The sequence below is a fragment of the Poecilia formosa genome, unplaced genomic scaffold (assembly GCF_000485575.1).
Source record: "Poecilia formosa unplaced genomic scaffold, Poecilia_formosa-5.1.2 Scaffold394, whole genome shotgun sequence".
NCBI lineage: Eukaryota > Metazoa > Chordata > Actinopteri > Cyprinodontiformes > Poeciliidae > Poecilia > Poecilia formosa.
In genome coordinates, this window is record NW_006800333.1 from 371,431 (window position 1) to 384,950 (window position 13,520).

Genomic DNA, 13,520 nt, shown 5'->3' on the forward strand with positions numbered 1-13,520 from the left:
AATTTCTAAGATTTAAATCGACAAAATGTTAACATGCTGCCGATTCTGGTTTTGTACGAGAAGCTTCATGTTGGAAACCGCAATGTTACAGAAGTGCTGAAGCGTTGCAGAGTGGCTGGCTGGGGTTGGGTTTCATATGAATACGGATATTGCAAAGCAAGCACGCCTACCATCACAAAAAGGAGGGAACGTCTGAAAAAGCAAACAGTTCCTGATCAGGTCTCCTCCTGCCGCGGATCCTCCACCAGCGACCTGCGACCGGGTGGAGATGAGGGCTCCGCGGGCCAGCTGGGGGGCCCCGGCGGTGCTGCTGCTGCTGCTGCTGCTGCTGGCTTCAGGCTCCGCGCATGGATACAAACCTGTCATCATCGTCCACGGCATCCTGGACGGACCCGAACAGTTTAAAAATCTCTCAGGCTTCATTAATGAGGTGGGACTCATCACCAGGTTACAGTTCAGAGTAACTCACTGAACGTTTTTAATCTAGATTAAATTACAGCTAGCTATAATTTTGTAAATCATCAGATTCTATTTGCACACTTTATTGCACCTTTTTAAAGACATTTATCACTTTTTTTCTTCCTTTTTTAAATATTGTGCAAAAGTCTTGAGCCACCAGTTTGTTCAGTATTTTCTTTCCAAGCAGCCAGATTTCTTTCTACCTTTTGAATTTGACCTTGGACTTCTACATCTTATTTCCTTTGCACTTTGGTTTCTTAGAACCGGAACATTTTATTTTACATTTGCTGAATCTTTGAAGAGATAACATCTAAGACATTCAGCTTTGTAAAGATTCATGTGATCTGTAGAGTTTTTTGTATCAGAAACGTATCACAAAAACACAATTTGTTGAAAAAAAAAAACTTGACAGATGGAAATTACGATTTTAGCTATAAATAAATAAATAAATAAATAAATAAATAAATAAATAAATAAATAAATAAATAAATCCCAGAGGATGATGAGCTAAAGGATGATGCAGATTTATGTCAGGTATAAAATGTGACTTTCTGTGATTGGTGATGAGATCATTTGGATTACTAGTTTTGTTAACAAAAGAAGACTGAGTTCAGGATACAGCAAGACATTTAGATAGCAAATTATAACTTTATTATATGTTTTAGAACTTCTGTCAACCATTTATTATTCCAAGTTTTTTCAGTCATGGCAGAAAAAGTAAGTTTTAAACCATGTTAGCTTTTCTATTGAATATCCACCATTTTTAATTCCACAAAAAGTAGAAGAAAACCCCGTTGTAGCTCAGATAGATGCCAAAGGAACATTGCAATCAAGTTCAGCTCATGAACTTCATAAAGTAAAAACTGCAAACAGTTTGACGCACAGGTGGAGATTTCAGGCAAAGTGAAATCCAACCTGACATTTCAAACCCCTGATTTCTGTTCCTCTGTGATTTTCAATTCCTCACAGTGAGTTTTATTTCAGGGAGCGTTACTGGAAACATCTGGTGGTTGGTTGATAACACTCAGCTGAAGAACTGCCAGATTCATCTGTAATTACAGATTTATGGAGTAACAATTTTTGTTTTAAATGGCTTGTTTCTCAGATTTATTTATTTTTACTGATTTGCATCCAGGTGCATCCAGGTACGGAGGTGCAGATAATCAGTCTGTTCAACAACTGTAAGAGCATGAAGCCGTTGTGGATTCAAGTCCCAGAGTTCAGGAAGGTCATCGAGAAAATCATGACCGCGCGTCCTGAGGGAGTCCATGTGCTGTGTTTCTCTCAAGGTGAGCAGACTCCAACCGTCAAACCGTCCTGAGGCAGGAGAAAAAGTGACGCTGAGTGAACCAAAAATGGACAAAAAACATCTTTAATTTTAGCGTTTTCCAGGTCTAACCTATGAAATCAGTTTGTCCTTCCAACATCCACATCCACCCATCAGCTCAGCTACAACATGCAGCTGTAGACAATGGATGGATGAATGACTGGATTAGACCCTGAAAATTCAATGTTTTTTTCTGAATCAATGAAGATCAAACTCATGGGCTGAGTTAAGCAACTTGCTCCAAAAGTTCTTGAATCCCTCATTATTTAAGGATTATGAAACTTTATGGGTAACAAATACCACAGAATACATCGTCGTCATTTCATTCCTCCTCCAGCTGTATGTAATGTGTAGGCAGCGTTTTCTTCCACTCACTCTGCCTGTTGTAACTTGTTGGGTCCACAACGTTACCTGGAATTTCCCCTGGTCGTTAACAGACCTGATCACGTCACCTCCGAATCTTTTTCTTGACAGTTCTTCAGAACATGGAAACAATTTTAACTTGTAGCTGGTTGGAAAAGCAGACCTGTAAATAAAAGCCCTAATTCATCTGCAGGTGTACAAATAAAACTGCTGTCGCTCTGGCCTGGTAAAGAAATCAGTTATGGCTGTTTATTAGAGTTAGTTAATAAATAAAGTTGCTTTGGTCGGTTCTCCTCTCAAAGAAAACTGGAAACCTTTAATTTAATCTACAAAAAATAAAAACCAGTTGATTAGCATTAGTGTTAGCAGGAGTCTTTAGCATTGGTCTTAGCATGATGTTAGCCTTAGTGATAACAGAAACCTGTTAGCATTATGGTTAGCTGGAACCTTTTAGCGCATACATAAGAGTGATTGACACCCCTAAAACCTCCGTCTTGGTAAATCTGTCAGGTTAAATATTAGCATAATCTGAAATCATCTGTCACCTCTGAGCTCTCCTCAACAAAACTATTAGATTATTTATGCAGATTCAAGTTTAAAGCAAATCTTCAAGATGTTTCTTCTGACTGGTAGTAATATTAACGTTTTGAAGCTGACAGAGGATCTGTGGCTCAAGGTAAAGATAAGGGTGATGGTAATGAGGCTTTCCAACCTTAAGACTTGAATATTACCACAAGAGGTAATCAGCTGGCCTACAGCCTGTAGCTGCAGCCTTGGTTCCTGAGAAATGAGTGTTTGTTGGGTCAGAACCAGCAGCGTCGGGACGCCTCCACCCTCTGGCATGCAGAGGTTCACAATGTGAGACCAACGTTTACTGTTTGTTTCTGTTAAATCTGCCACAATCAGATCCTCTCCATCCAGGTGAACTCATGCTGCTAGCGACAGCCACAGACTACCATTATCTGACATTTGCCTAATTTAGTTGTTTTGACCTTTTTAAGGTGGTTTAGTCTGCCGTGCAGTTCTGTCTACGTCTCCAAATCACAACGTTCACACCTTCATCTCCCTGTCGTCACCCCTGGCTGGACAGTATGGAGGTCAGATGTTTGCTTCAGGGTTTGGGTGTCTTCTCTTCTTTTCTATTTAAAGGAAAACCAACTCAAGGCTGACAGGTCTGATGTTTTCCACAGACACAGATTACCTGAATTGGTTACCTGGCTGTGTAAAGAAGACCGCTTTTCTTTTCTGCTACAACAAAGTGGGGCAGCATTTTTCGTTTTGTGACTACTGGAACGGTAGGAGGGGATCAGGAACTCTGCATGAGCCTCTGTGTGAGCAGAACACAAAACCAACAATATGCTGCATTTTCTCTGTGCAGACCCTCACCACAGAGCCTGCTACCTGAAGGGCAACACCTTTCTGCCTCCGATAAACGGTGAAATACCTCACCAGCACCTGAAAGGTACTGAACCTTCTGCCTTCATGGCACCTTTGGTCTTTATTTCATTACTTAATGATGTTTTTATTCTCATAGACCCACCGTCTACAGGCAGACAGTGGGTCTGCCTGAACCCACACAGATGCTTAGAACAAATCAATGCATGGAGATGCTAAAACTTTCTGCAGCTGAACAGAAACAAAACTGGAGTTATTATCTTTAAAAGAGAGAAATCCATATTTTGTAGGAAAAGTAAAACATAATGGAGGCTGATTATATGACCTGTTTAGCTCCAGTGATATCCATGTAAAACACTTTTTTCTTATCAGCATCTGCACATCCTTCCCTCAGATTGGAGAGAAAACTTCCTGCGTATCAAGAAGATGGTGCTGATTGGAGGACCAGATGACGGCGTCATCACTCCATGGCAATCCAGGTTTTACCACTTTAAGAAATGCTTTACCTCTACAACTCATACCTGGTCAATTCAGTGTCTCTGACAGGACAGCTGCCATGTTAGACACCATGAGGAGCAGCTTACTCTGGTCCTCATTTAGATAAATGACATTTTGTGCATCAGATTTTCTATAGCAAACAGTTAGAAGTTTACAATTAAGGAACACATGTTGGTTTGGTGGGAACACAAAAACAGAGAAGTGGTTATTTTCAGTTTTCAGTTTGTCAACATGAAGTTTCGATCAAATTAGGTTTCAGAAGCGTTAGGCAAGAAGTAATTGCTTCCTCTTTCCTGCGCAGCCACTTTGGGTTCTACGACTCTAACGAAGATGTCGTGGAGATGAGGAACCAGGCGGTAGGTGACCAGCTGGGGTTTTTCTGCATCCAGTTGATGTTTCTTCAACCTCTTTCAACTAAAGTCAATCTAGTGAGATAGAAAAGTCTGACAATAGAGTAAAATATCCTGTATGAGGACAGAAATTTGACATTTATGAGGATTAAGAGGTGCTGCGTCACCCCTGTCCCATTCCTGGAGGATAAACCTGGAGGCCCAGTCGATATCTGCTGCATCATTTGGAGAATAACTTTCTGTGATTGGTTGGAGAACTTTAAGAAGAACAAACTTCAGTTGGAAAACCAGTCAGTTCAAATGAATTCAACGCTTTGATATTCATAAGTTTTGGTCTTCTTCTCTGCCTCTGACAGTTTTATAAAAACGACACGTTTGGTCTGAAGACGCTGGACGCCCGCGGCGACGTGTCGGTGTGTGTTCAGTCCGGAGTCAAACACACAAACTGGCACAGCAACTTCACCGTGTTCAAAAACTGCATAGAGAAATGGCTCATATGAAATGACTCAGCAGCAACAAAGAGACGCTGGTTGGACGTTCGATTTGCTCCAAGATTATTTAAAACACGTCATCTTTAAGAACAGTTTTGCTAAAAGAGAAATTATGAAATGATTATGAGGCTCGACATGGAGAATGAGGTAAAATATTACAACCCAATAAGTAATTGTCCTTCTTTCCCCTGAAGTCTGTAAACACTTTAATATTTGTGTTGTTTAATTATTGCTCCCTATAACTTTAATATTTCTCCTTATGTTTCTACAGACATCCCAGAAAAAGATTGCATATGTTAATGTGAAACTAATGTGTTATAAAAGAAAGTTTTAACTGAAACTTTAAGGGCCTTTACAGACATCCTCATTGTTTGCAGTCTATAATCTATTTTAATGTTACTCATACTCTCTTAATAATCTCACGTTCTCCAGAAAGTTAAAATAATCAGATGGTATTTTATTTTATCATGTTTTTTGTTGTTGTTGTTTTTTGTTCCAGTTTTATTGTAACACATGTTACAATAAAACATGTGTTACCAGACTTCTGGTATTAAAGAGTCTAAACGTGTAAAAAGTAGCATTTGGTTTATTTAGCATCTATGTTTTTGTAATCTGGCTATTATATTTTTGGAGTATTAATCCCAGGGTTTATTTTAGACTCGCCTATTTTTCCCCACATAATTATATACTAAAATTAAATATCGACTGTTTCCATGCAGAGGCACAGTTTGAAGAACCCGGTGAGGGAGAGAACCGGTGCACTGCTGCCCTCTGGTGGTGGAGGTACTTCAGCTAAATGGAGACAAACTTTTGAAATGATGTTTTATATCTGCGCTTTAGGGGCCTGCCTATTTTATTTTCATTATCAATTATATTTAATATTGGTCTTTTCTCTGTTGCTTTCAACACTTTTTCAATGTTTCATATCTTTAAAAATGGTGGTTTTCTTAAACACTTATCTTCATTTTTCTTTGCTTTATGTGTTTTTAAAGTCAGGAAATGATGCATTTTACAACTTTAAGAAATCCCAGTGATAAATCGCTGATACATAGTTTCTGCATTTTATTGAAATTTGCATAATATTTGTTGTGTTACCATAGTAATCTCCTGATGCACAGCAATAAAAAGTGAGATCCTGAGCTCTGTTCTGCAGCCTGGTGACTCTTCTGTCCTTCAGACATGATCAGTCAGAGACACAACATTGATTTTCTATTGCAAACCGACGAGGGCTGGACGTTATTGATCCTGTTCGATCAGACACAAATCATCCTGTATGATGAAAACACACAGGTCGTCAGATGATCGTGCTGTGACAAAAAGTGTGGTTGTAATTTTTAATAAAGGTTTTAAATCAAAATCTTTTTTTTTCTAAATGTATATTCTTTCTAGTTCCAAATAAATCCTCTGCAGGTAAAACAGATAAAACTGGAAACAATATTTGACTAATAAGTTATCATGAGAGATAAATGACCTAAAATACACAAAAAGAAAGGTTTTTGTGTCACAAGCACGCGCGTGTCCATGTGGAGCTGAGATTTGAACACGTGAGTGCTCCCGCTCCGACAGGTGTGACCAGTGACGTCAGTAAGGTGACTCCCCCTCCCTTCCCTGTCAGCTCCGGTGTGTCGAAACGCGGCTCCTCTTCGGTCGGTTCCGGAGGTCCAGATTTGTCCCGCGGCTCTCGGTTCTGCTCAGACCGTGTTCCTGCTCTCCTCTCCCTCCTGACGTCATGTGTGATGAAGACTCTCCGACCCTCGCGCGGATACTAAAACTTTGATCCCGGGCTGAGCGCGTGAGTCCTCGGGACCACTTCAAAGGTAAGTTCACCGCTGCGCTTCAAAATAAAAGCAGGGAATGTGTTTGTGAAGGTTTGCAGCAGTTAGAGCGACCGGAACCGAACCGAACCGAACCGGACCGGGTTGCGCCGCTGTGGGTTATAAATAGCAGCAGATATAGAGGAGAGTTCAGCCGTTTCCAGAGTTTCCTTTCGGGATTCAGGAACGTGTTGCTTTAAATGTCTCCGCCCTGAGCTCATGTTTTCATGTCCGGACCGTGGACAGCCTGGTCCAGTCCGCCGGGCTGTGGAGTCAGTGACAGCGTGGCTAAGGACGACGTGTCCCGCCCTGCGGGGAAAACATCCTGCAGCGGCTCGAACATCCAGGAAGCGACCGGGGAGCCGGGAGTCTGAGCCTATGTCAGCATTCCCTCTGTGAGTTTTCCAGCTGCCAGCATCAACTCACAGCTCCTTTATGGAAAACGGCTCAGTCCAATTCCAGCAGCGGGTCTGCAGAGATCCCTGAAGCTCACAGTAAGCAGTTTTCTGATAAACTGAGACATAAAATCAGTCTGATCTGGGTTCTGTTGATGCCTTTCGTATTTGTCCATGTTTTTAGATTGTGTTAGGAAACTGGGATTGGAACCCAGAACCTGCAGAAAGCCCCAAAGCTTTCTGCAGCTTCCTGCTTTCTGGGATTGTGTCGCTGGTCTAAAAAGAAAACAGGATTATCTGAAAACTTTGCATCGGTCTTTAGATGAAAGTTAAATGTCAAACATGCTTTTTGGTCTTCACTACAGTGTCAATGTTCAATGTTCTCTTCAGGCTGATGGTGAGGTTTTCCTTCCAGCAAACGATCAGTTTCAGGTTAAATGAGCCCGTTGCTCTGATCTGTCATTTGATGGAGATTAGCTGAGATTTGAAGCTCTAGATTTAGTCCATCTGGACTCAACCTTCATTTCTAATCCTGAATAGAGATGAGCTCATCTGATGGTTTACGCTGATGTTGATATTCAATACTTAAGTTGCTGTTGTGGTTGTTAACCCATATTTACCAACATTATTTAAATTTCCGTGTTCTTTCCATGACAGCGCGATCGCTCCGCTGACGGTACTTCTGTGTTTCAGTATAAATCATTCCTGAAAATCAACATTGTTTGTTGGCCCAGTTTCTTTTACCGATATGTTAAAATATTGTGAACTTCGTCCGATTCTGATACTGACGATGTCTCATGAATCGCTGGACCTGAAACACGGGCCAGAACTGAACAAACAGGATCCTGAATTCTTCTGAAATTAGTTCAGTAGTAATTCAGATTTTGACTCGTTTTCAACGATCTTAATCGCACCGCGGTTTTCTGAATGGCTCCAAAGATTATGTTATAAAATAACATAATCTATCCATCGCCAAACTATCGTCATTGGTTCTGTTTGTTTACTCTGAACTCATGTTTGGTCTCAAGAGGTTCTGCATCTGCCGTGTGTGTGTGTGTGTGTGTGTGTGTGTGTGTGTGTGTGTGTGGGTTGACATCACACATTGTACGACGTGTGATGTCGTGCAATGTGTCATACTTGTTAGATCTGTGATTTTTAACATTATGCGTCTCTCAGGTTTTGAAAATCAACTGACAATTTTAAAATGTTGCTGTGTGAAGAAACCAGTTTACGCGGTTTTGTTTGGTCCATTTGGCATCGTGGTTCTGATGTCGACTGATTCGGTAAATTCTGCTTAAATCCACAGAGAAGTCTCCATATTTGTTGGACCCTGAAATTTGTCGCTCCACGATGTCCAGCACAAGGAAGAACGAGCTTTGCCGAATATGCGGCGGTAGTCTCCAGGGAAACCAACGCCGATGGCTGTTTGCGGCCCAGAACAGGAGGAACAATCCGCCCGGGACCCCAACCGGGTCAGTGAGAGGCGGGAGCCTGACCCGGTCCACTCAGAGCAGTCCCTGGGGTGAGTCTGGAGAAAACAGACATGCCAGGGAGGCACCGATACGATACCTGAGGTTTAGTATCGGCCGATACCGATCCGATACAGAGAAACAGTTGAACTGACTTCATTTCTTTTTTAACCGCAGACATAAATATTCTGAACTACAGATTTATTTAATAACTCTGCACCAGTTGAGCTCAGGTTAATACACCAGTAGCTTCACAAACTGGTCAGAATGTAAGAACAACTTTAATCTGTTCAGCCCGGAGAACAGCCAATAGAAAATAAATAATAAAGAATCTGATCAAATCAAGAGATTCACAACCAGTCGTAAAAATAAACATCTACAAACTTTCTTTCAAATGTCTAAGAAAACACAGTTATGAATTCTAAATATAATCCAAAATAAATAACAAAGCATGACATCGCTCAGTGCACAAAGCATAGAATTAGACTGGATAGATCTGCCCTCATGGATCAGACACATCGGCTCTGTTACCCGATCTAGAAATTTTTCAGGATCAGAACCGATACAGATATCGATATCGGATCGGTGCATCTCTGCTCCACGTTCAGGAAATAAATCTGTTGTTTGTTCACAGGCAGCACGTTGTCTCTGGGCTCCTCCGGGTCTCTGTCCCGGTCCCAGGTGTCCCTGAGCTCCCCGTCCAAGTCTGTGGACATTCTGACTGTTCTGACCCACATTCTGGGACAGTCTGTACCGAGGAACGGCAGAACCGGAGAGTTTGTGTGTGGCAAATGTGTTTCCGCTTTGGAGCGAGTGTTCAAGTTCGACACGGTGATTGCCCGGGTCCGGGTTCTTTCGTCTGAGCGGCTTCAGAAGCTGACCCAGGAGCGGGACAAGATCAGGCAGTGGGTCCGGCAGAACTACCGGCAGAGACACCCGCAGGAGCTCCGGAGCCGGAGCAGCGCCAGCGAGGAGGACAGTGAGGCGGAGAGGGAGGGCTACCGGGACATGCTGAAGAACAACATGGCTCTGTCGGAGTACGAGTGCTGGTCCGAGAGGTGGGACACGTGTCCGTACTTCATCAGAACCGGAAAGCGGTGCCGGAAGGGCAAAGGCTGCGAAGGCTGCGACTCTTTGCGGGTTTCTGATTCAGACTACGAGTCGGTCTGCGGGATTCCTCGCCACATGCCCTCATCCCCGTTGGAGCTGACCCGGGACAAGTCCCGGAGCATGCCGCTCCACTGGCACGGCGTTCCCAGGTCCAGCCCGCCGTCCCTGACCGGGTCCAGCCTCTCGCTCCGGGCTCCTTCCCGCACAGAGTCCCTCCATTCGCTGGACACTCTGGATGGCAACGACCCGTTCTGTTCCCTGGGCGACCAGGCGGTTAGCTTTGTGCTAACAGAGCTGAGGAGCATCGAAGGGAAGCCGCTCGGCTCGCCGTCTGGAAGTAAGATCCCAGTGCTGGGCCGGAAGGGCGGGAAAAACCCCGGGCCGGCGTCACCCAGGGTCAGCCGGGTTCTGATCTTTGGGGATCTGGAGAACGGAGGAGGTCAGATGGAGGAGGAGGACGGAGACGTGCTGACAGAGCTGAGGGACGAGTACATGCCGCTGCAGCGAGAGGTGAGCTGCTGACAACCACATGGGGGAGCAGAACGACGTGGCTGCTGTTGGCTTCCGGTTCCAGAGACACGTTTCTGTGAATTTTTCTCTTTAGCAGTAAATTAGCACTTTGGAATCTGTAAAAATGGATTTAGGGGAAGCAAAATGAGCTAAAAGCTCAGCTGACGTGTTCCCACCACCGCGGCTAATGTTACGTTGATTTCTCAAAAAAAAAAAAAAACTTTTATCATTTTTGATAAAATATCTATTATAGAAAATGTTATTTTTAAAGAACAAGCATTTTATTCCTGTTTTCTGTGTTAAAATAAAGAAAATAAATGGAATATAAAAGAACAATTGATCCAAAATAGTATTACTGATACTATTTAATGTAATTTATTATTATATCAATATTTAAAAAAAACATTAGTTATCATTTTAACCAAAACTATAAAGAGCCTCTGGCGTTTGGACCGCCTGATCCAACAGAACCTCTGTGATTTCAGAACAGCACTGGCCGACTTCAGAGTGCGGTCAGGCACCTCCGAGCCCAACTGGACCAGGCCGGGACCCGGATCAGAACCCTGGAGGCTGAGCTGAGACGGGCCGGACCGGATCAGGTCAACGGATCGGAGGACCTGGGCTCGGTAAGAACTGACCTCCAACACACTTTATGTATCTGCTTTTCTGAAGGAGACTGGATTAGCAGAGATTAGCAGAGATTAGCAGAGATTAACAGAGATTAGTTATGTTGATGCTGGAGATTTGAAGCAAGAAACCAAAGCAACTGAAGAGATCAGAGATCACTGAACCGTCACCTGATTTACTCAACTTACTCACTGTGAAGCAAACTGAGCTTTGGAAATAATGTCTTTGAAGCAAAATTCACTGTTTGTAATCTGACTGGATGAACATTTTGCTTATTTAACTTTTATTTTAGCAGGTTTTCTACAAAAATCTGTTCAGAAAACATTAAAAGTTCATACAGCAGAAAGCAGAAGAATATCAAAACAAAGAGAAAATACGTGTTGAAGCAGCGAGACACAGATCCGTTTCTGAAAGGCTGAGAAAAAGCTGCTAAAGTTATGGAAACATGACTGAGGAGCAGGATGACCTTTGACCTTTTCATGGTGATCCTAAATGTTTTACCACAGCAGAGACGGCCTTCCTCACGTCTCACCTCCGCCTGTCAGCAGTTCTGTTTGCTCAGCTTCTGGCGGTCGGCTCCGGTTAAAGTGAATCATTTCTGGATGTTTCTGTGAAGGTTACAGGTTCATCGTTCGCCCCACAGCTTCATTATGAAGTAAGTGCCTCTTCCATGTGGTTTCAGCAGATCAAACATTGCAGTTTACGGCTCTAATTATAGATCCGCGTCCCGCCCTGGTATGTCAGCAGCTCTTTGATTCGCCTGGAAAAGCAGGTTTATGGGAGTCAGCTGGCAAACAGCCTCATAAAGCAATCAGCGTGAAGGACGGCGCTGTGAAAGCAGCGCAGGGCGTGTCGTCAGAGCTGCAGGTGCACATGCAGGAATCCACCCGGACCGGTGCTGTGGCCCCGGGGCCCCTCAGCTGATCAGAACCGGACCAGCCAGACTGACGAGCCGCTGCAGGTTCAAACCAGCAGGAAGCTGCTTTCATAACCGATGGCTTTCATTCAGGGAAAATATCATTTTATTGTGGGAATGAGGCGTTAAAAAGCTGCTGGAGTTTTCCTTCAGGATGAGCCGGAACATCAAACCTCCACTGAGCTTTGACTCTAAACGTTACAGATTAAAGGTCTGAGGAGTGAAAACGTTTCCTGTTAGATTCAGATTCAAGATGAACTTAAAACATGAAAGTTGATGGGAGATTGCTAATAAAATCAGCCACCAAATGTGTTGTTATATATTACTCAGAATTAACTTAAAAACTTAAGTCTTAAATTCATGTATCTAAAAATAAGACTTAAATTGTCTTAATTTCATAAAATATAGAACTTGGCCTTCGGTCCGTTTATAACGGGTCTTAAATTGTTCTGTGATTTGGGCCGTTTGATGCTTCCTGTAGCTAGCTGCTGAAATTCGCTGGTTAGCTTTTTGGTGTTCAACAAACTGATGGGTTGGACACACAGACCGACCAATCACAGCCCAAAGTTTCACATGCTTCAATGTCATTGGTCGCTTGGCCGAGGACGGCTAGCGGTTGTGACCTCATCATGCTAGCTCTGTAGGAAATGACTGGAGAGGAAGTGACATCACTTCCCTCAAAGTGCAAATCCACCTCCGCTGGCCGGACGACGTCTGCCTTCGTTTCTGTTGCACTTTGACTTAGTTTGTTTTTGGTCTTTATATGAATTAAATCTGGCACTAAAGGTTTGGGTTTCTGAAACCTGCAGAATCCCAGATTTATCTGTAAAAACAGATAAATCTGTTTATCTGGTCACATTTAAACTGGTCAGTATTTACATTACAATTTAAATTTAAAATCCTGGCCTGTCTGTTTTTATTCTTTATTCTTCATGTTGACTCCATGTGTGCATGGATTCTCTCTGGCTGCTCCGGATTCTGCTGCTGAGTTAACGGCTCTGTGAATCATTCTGAGTGTTTGGTCACACACACACACACACACACACACACACACACACACACACACACACACGCGCGGATAGGTTTGTTGTGGCCCGGTTCTGTAGGTGCCACCAGATATCCATGTTTTACTGTAGTTTTGATTTGCTGCAGGTTGTTGATTTCCTGTCCTCACTTCCTGTTTTCTTTCTCTGAAATCAATCCGTTCTTCTTCTCTCCCTCCAGCTGACCCCGGAGGAGGGCGGCGGTGCCTCGGTGCTGCAGAGCCTCGGTCACGCCCTGCACAGCCGGGAGCGACTGATCCAGGTGTGTGAGGCCGGCCGGGTGGATCCAGTGGATCCTCCGCTCCGGCTCAGAGGCCACAGAAATGTTGTTTGCTGTGGAGCTGCAGGGGGCGGAGCTTCTGCTGCTGGGGGTTAATGATCCACACAGGACTTTGTTTGACTCATTGTGGGCAGACCTGGCCAGACCGATGACCTTTGACCTCTGCTTTCAGCTGGTTTTAGAGAGAATGAACAGCAGTGAAAGAAACAGAGAGTTCATTCAGAGGAGATGATTTTTCTGCTGACCGGTCCAGAAAGCAGCCGTCTGCAGGTTGATGCTGTGGGTCGGTTCCAGAGAAACCGGCCCACAGCATCACTCATCCTCCACTCTGCCTGCACATCCACAGACAGCCTGATCATGTGACCATGATCAGGCTGGTCACATGATCAGTTAAATCCTGCTGGGATCTGGATTCTGCTGCCAGAGTCCAAACCAGCACCGGGACACTGGATCAGAACCTGATCTCCAGTCAC

The 13,520-nt window shown here is 43.6% G+C and overlaps 2 protein-coding genes across 5 annotated transcripts in view; both read left to right on the forward strand.

Moving 5' to 3' along the window:
* Positions 1-191: 191 nt before the first annotated feature.
* Positions 192-5,451, forward strand: LOC103154662 (lysosomal thioesterase PPT2-A-like). 2 transcript variants are annotated; one of them, XM_016662906.1, is made up of 9 exons: positions 192-430; positions 1,595-1,748; positions 3,151-3,246; positions 3,340-3,444; positions 3,528-3,611; positions 3,939-4,023; positions 4,344-4,398; positions 4,749-4,914; positions 4,986-5,451. In XM_016662906.1, exons 1-8 carry the CDS (start codon positions 269-271, stop codon positions 4,890-4,892), a joined length of 885 nt encoding a protein of 294 aa, XP_016518392.1. In that variant the 5' UTR covers positions 192-268; the 3' UTR covers positions 4,893-4,914; positions 4,986-5,451. The 2 variants fall into 2 exon arrangements, with proteins under 2 accessions (XP_016518392.1, XP_016518391.1); XM_016662905.1 differs by having other exon boundaries at positions 4,749-5,451.
* An 844-nt stretch (positions 5,452-6,295) lies between these two features.
* The window catches only part of si:ch73-95l15.5 (uncharacterized), an 11,553-nt gene continuing 4,328 nt past the window's right edge, over positions 6,296-13,520 (forward strand). For 2 of the 3 annotated variants that reach the window (XM_007576023.2, XM_007576024.2), the window contains exons 1-5: positions 6,296-6,700; positions 8,399-8,614; positions 9,196-10,181; positions 10,667-10,807; positions 12,949-13,029. In XM_007576023.2, coding sequence (XP_007576085.1) covers positions 8,443-8,614; positions 9,196-10,181; positions 10,667-10,807; positions 12,949-13,029 — 1,380 coding nt within the window. In that variant the 5' untranslated portion in view covers positions 6,296-6,700; positions 8,399-8,442. Of the gene's footprint in view, positions 6,701-6,730; positions 7,192-8,398; positions 8,615-9,195; positions 10,182-10,666; positions 10,808-12,948; positions 13,030-13,520 lie in introns of those variants that run through there. The other variant, XM_016662903.1, reaches the window with a different exon arrangement.

What these genes read in the sequence shown, in the direction of transcription:
- LOC103154662 (XM_016662905.1), top strand. Translation starts at nt 269, where the DNA reads ATGAGGGCTCCGCGGGCCAGCTGGGGGGCCCCGGCGGTGCTGCTGCTG. An exon ending in CCTGGCTGGACAGTATGGAG is followed by an intron (nt 3,247 to 3,339) that starts GTCAGATGTTTG and finishes TGTTTTCCACAG; the next exon opens with ACACAGATTACCTGAATTGG. An exon ending in ACCTCACCAGCACCTGAAAG is followed by an intron (nt 3,612 to 3,938) that starts GTACTGAACCTT and finishes TCCTTCCCTCAG; the next exon opens with ATTGGAGAGAAAACTTCCTG.